Source organism: Condylura cristata, unplaced genomic scaffold (assembly GCF_000260355.1).
Source record: "Condylura cristata isolate star-nosed mole 26May11 unplaced genomic scaffold, ConCri1.0 scaffold00028, whole genome shotgun sequence".
NCBI classification, from domain to species: Eukaryota; Metazoa; Chordata; class Mammalia; order Eulipotyphla; family Talpidae; genus Condylura; species Condylura cristata.
Window position 1 is genome coordinate 3,000,287 of NW_004567129.1, and position 4,925 is coordinate 3,005,211.

Sequence of the window (4,925 nt, forward strand, 5' to 3'; positions counted from 1 at the left end):
GGGGTGGGGGGACGGCAGGGGGGCGATTGGGGGGTTTGCCCCTTCCTTAGGCTCACTACAGAGCAGACACAGCCCTGGCTTCCCAGTGGCAGGAGCCCACGGGGTGCAGGCCCCCGCACACATGGGAGGCAGCCCCGGAGCAACTGCGTGTCTGGGAGGTGAGCACTTCGGAGACCCCCTCCTGCCAGGCGCCCTCCCCAGGGTGGGCTTCCCATCATGGCAGGCGGCAGATGTCGGGGAGGCCGGGGAAGGCCAGGCTCGCCCACGCACACCGGCTGCCATCTGGGCGGCAGGAGGGGGCCAGCAGAGCCCCCGAGACGCGCCTCGGGCGGGGACAGCCGCTAGCCTGGGCTGGCAGCCAGTCTGGGAGCCGAGGCCTGGGGCTCAGCAGCAAGCTACCCTTGACCCCTCCAGCCTGTAGCACAATGGAGCGTGGTGGGGGAGCCTGGAGGTATGCCCGGGGGGCTCCACAGCTGCCGGACAGAGCTCGCAGAGCAGGGCCGTGGCCACGGAGACCACGAGGCCGGCCGCGCAAGGGCTGAGCCTGCAGTGGGCGGAAGGACGTGGAGCGGCTGAGCGCAGGGCTGAGGGGAGTGTGAGGCAGGGGCCACCCAACGTGTCTAAGAGGAGAGACGGACAGCACAGGTAGGGAGGGTCAGTGATGCACAGAGGCAGGTGGGACAGGGCTGCTGATGCCACAGGGCTCCCCCATGAAATCCAGGTACCCCACGGCAGCTCCCACGGATCCAGAGGGAAGAGGGAGGGGCAGGCATGGACTAGAAGTGACTACAAGGCTGGGCTGCCCCCATCCCCCTTCCCATGCATGCCACAGCCAGGCGCTTACCTGTGAAGCACACAGGGCATTTGAAGGTGCCACCCATGCCCTCGAAGCTGTGCTCGATGAGGTGACAGAGCAGCTTGGCCGGGGAGTCGAACATCTGGTTGCACAGCTTACACTCATGGTTGATACCTTCCTCTGCAAGAGAAGCCACAACCGTCAGGGGCCTGCAAGCCGCGCTCTCCCCCGGCAGGAGCCCATGGGGCCAGGGCGCCGTGTGCCAGGGCCAGGGCTGGCAGAGGCCACGGAGGCTGGACCCAGCCCGCTCCAGGGGCCCAGCCCGGAGGCCTTGAGGCCCCAGAGGGCCGAGTATCTGCCTCCTGAAGGCGGCACTGGCGGTGAGTTCTCCCCTGGCCCAGGGACGAGCCGTGCAGGCCACATTCAACCACGTGCACCTGGGACCTGGAGAGGGACCAGGATGGGATCTGCATGGACATGGGCATCCAACACCCTTGGATTTTAGAAATCCAACAGAATATTTACTCGGCATGTAGGACATGCTAGACACATTTATGTGAGCCGGGGCTACGTGAGGGGACCAAACAGAGGACGTGCTTGTGCCCACGCGGCAGAGAGGAGACCGGCAGTAAAGATGAGCAATACTTCACACGGTGTCCGGAGGTGAGGGGGGACCCTGGGGCACTGTCGGGCAGGGAAGGGTCCGGACAAGCCCAAGGTAGGTCTGTGCTGGGTCAGCGTGGCGGTAGTTTGGGGAGAGTGTGCCTGAAACTGGGGTAGGCAGAGGGGTGGTGGGCATACCTTGGGGGTACAGTAAGAGGTCTGAAGGAAACACAGGGCAAAGAGTCTTCCCTGTCCCTTGTGTGTGTGTGGGTGGGGGGGCTTTGGGATTTGACTCTGAGATGGGCAGCCACTGGAAAAACTGCCAAACACTATAAAATACTCATGGTAAAGTTTTGAAACAGAAGGCTGCCCAGTGCGTCATTGAGGCCCTGTTCTGCGTCCAAATCAGCCATGTCCTATCTCCCTGCCTCAAAGCTGCGGTGACCCCAAACCCCCACTTGAAGGTGTCCAGAGAAGAAACGGTGTCCGAGTGCCACTTCCTGCCACGGTCAAGGAGCACACAGCCTGTGTCTAGCCCCTCCCCTCCCCCCCCCGCCAGAATCAGCAGGGCAGAGTGCAAAACCTGGCTTCCACAAGCGCATCGATTCACATCCAGTAAGTGAGGTCGAGCCCACGGGGCTGGGAGAGGAGGTCAGGGCCGGCCCCCTGGCCGCTGGGAACAATGCTGGCTGGACACTCAAGCACATCACTCTGGAGCCGGAACCCTGCTCTGCCATTACTGCGTGATGGAATCACACAAGCGCTCTGTGCCTGTTTCCTCTTCTCTGACGCACTCAGGAACAGCCTCCCTCATCCCTGCCCACTTAAGTGCAATGGCGAAATCCAGAACATCGACAGCAGCGCATGTGGACTGGGTGCGGGGCAACAGGACCCTCCTCCACTGCCATGAGGGTGCAGAAGGGCGGGTTCCCATCTAGCCACCTGATCCAGCAAGGACATTCGTTGGTATTTACCCAAAGGAGCTGAACACTTCCTCCACATCAAGGCATTGCTGGCGATTCACAATCACCAAACCAGGCAAACATTTAAATCAGCTTGGGAAAGATGTGAGCTACCATGCCAGGGAGCCAACCTGGGAAGCCACGCATTGTGCTCTTCCAACAATTCTGGAAAAGGCGGGACTATGTTGCTGACGGCAAGATCAGCGGTTGCTGGGACAGGGTGGCAGCAAAAGGCGGAGAGGGAAAATGTGAGGGCTGCGAGCAGGCGCTGCGTGTACGAGTATGATGGGGTGCGTCTGTCATCTGTCCGAAGTGCAGTGCCGACAGAGGACCCCCAGGCAAACTATGGACTCTGGTAATGATGATGTAGCATGGAAGCTCATTTTTGGAGAAAAAAAAAAAGTCCCAGACTGGTGCGTGATATTGCTAACTAGGGAGGTGATGCCTGTGCGGGACGCCAGCTAGAAGGAAATCTCTGTGTCGTCCTCTCATGTTTATGGCGCACCCAAAACTGCCGTAAAAGTAAGTCAGCGCCCCCCTTAAAGACAACCTTCGCCGATGTTGGTGTGAGAGTTAACTGAGCCAATACCAGGAATGCGGCTGGGGCCGGGGCTTGTCACACAGCACGTGCTCAGTAAGCGCTGGCTGCCGGGCATGGACCGGAGTGTTATCTGGGACAGCCAAGGACACGCACTCCCTGTCCCCCCGGGAACCAGCTGCACCAGGTGCTCCGATTTGGCCTCAAAGGCGAGAACAAGGTAGGGGAAGGACTGAGCCAGGGCAGTGGCAAGACGTGAACACAGATGGGCTGCGGCTCCCGCGGCGTCCCCGGGTCCCCAGCTCTGGCAGGGGCTGGCAGAGGCAGCGGGCACCCCCGGCCCAGCCACCCCCTACCCTCCCAGGCACCCCCCACAGAGGCACACACCCCGCTGTGCACGTGCTGGTGGCCGCCCCATATAGCCCACTGGCTGGAATCTACCGGGTGTTTGTCGCGCCCCTGGAGCCCTGGCAACTAGGCCACACGCACCTGACAGATTCAAGCAGCTCTTCCATTTATGCTAGCAGAAAAGGAATTCATTGACAAGTTTGGGGACACAGGGCGGGCTCAGCACACTCGCCGCACAGGCCCCACGCACGTCCTCCGCTCCCCACGGAGAGGCTCTCATCATAATTAGAGATGGCCTCCAGTGTGGGGGACTGCCTCAAAAGACCCCCAACAACCCCCCCTAAACAATGCTGCTCAGTGAGCGGCACAGAATAAGGACAGATTCAAGGAATGAATGAATGAGTGAGTGAGCGAGACACCAACCTTACATATGGCCTCCCTATGAAAATGTGGCCACCCACCTCTTGGACGCTAATGAGGCAAAGGGGACATGAACATGACAATTATAAAGAGGTTTCTATTAACGTTTATAGTATAACTGAAGTTTAAGTTTATGACATCAATTGAATCCCAGAATTAACCCTGCTTGCTAGGAAAAACCACATTTTTATAGGAGAAAAATAGGTTCAGAGAATTAGACCACTTGCTGGGTAATACAGCCGGGGGCGAAGGGGCTGCTCTAAGCAGGATATACAAAGCTCTCCCTATCCTTCTGTGGTCTATCTGCTCACCACCTCCAGGCAGCCCCCCGACTACCCCAGCTAGCATGGCCACCCCTAGCAGGGCACAGTGAGCCTTGATGCATTGAACCAAATCCTGAGTCTTTCTGGTCCTGGCCACTAAGCTATGGAGACTTCTCTTCAGCCCCCAAAGCGCCAGGCCCCCGGGGTCCTCAGGAGAGGCTGAGGAAATCCTCACGGAGATGCCCCTGGGTTGGGCCCCTCTTCCCCGCCCAGCCAGGACCTGCTCCTCTGGCGAGATGGCAAAGGAGGATTTACTGCTCTCTGCCAAGCGGGGTCTGGATCCACTTGGCTGTGAGTGGGGGTGTGCCCCTCTGCTATACAAACACTGAGAGGACAAAGAAGGCCTGCGCAACTTTTAACTCAGAGAATCATGTCTGACAGCCACTCTCCGTTCTCCGAGTGCCCAGCAATTCATCAGCTGGTCTCCCCTGATTCACAGATGCAGCTACGCCCAACGCCAATGTTCATATGTATGTGCACAGTTGAGCGGCCCGGGAGCTGCGAGCTGACTCTGGGGCTAACCAGCTGCCAGTTAAGCAAATCACAGCCTCACACCGGCGTGGAGGTTCTGGGCTAATGAGGTCCGGAGCCCTGGAGCCCACTCCACAACCACAGGCCGCTGGCCCTGCTCTCCCTCACAACTGGGGAGAGGGGGGAGGCAGAATAAAACTAGCAAAAGGTAAAAGTGGGAGAACAGATGATAAGAACTGGGGGTTTCCACAGACCTGGGAACCCCTCCCACTCAAGACCAGACTTTCTGATTTACACTTAAATCTGCTTTCTGGCAGATGGGGCCTCCTCCCCACGGAAGCAGGTTTGAGGCACTCTTTGGGGTGTCCATTATGTGTACCTCTGCCTATAAGACCTTCCAGGAAAACGGGGGAGGCCTGGGGCAGCGAGGGCAGGAGGGGCTGTCCCAGTTAGTGCAGGACACC

At 59.2% G+C, this 4,925-nt stretch overlaps 1 protein-coding gene across 1 annotated transcript in view; it reads right to left on the reverse strand.

Annotated features, from left to right (window-relative positions):
* The window catches only part of LOC105853173 (zinc finger protein 423-like), a 28,314-nt gene extending 25,297 nt beyond the window's left edge, over positions 1-3,017 (reverse strand). Inside the window, exons 1-2 of the mRNA XM_012730452.1 lie at positions 2,912-3,017; positions 845-976 (exon numbers count right to left, since the gene is read on the reverse strand). Coding sequence (XP_012585906.1) covers positions 845-976; positions 2,912-3,017 — 238 coding nt within the window. The remainder of the gene's footprint in view (positions 1-844; positions 977-2,911) is intronic.
* Positions 3,018-4,925: the final 1,908 nt, after the last annotated feature.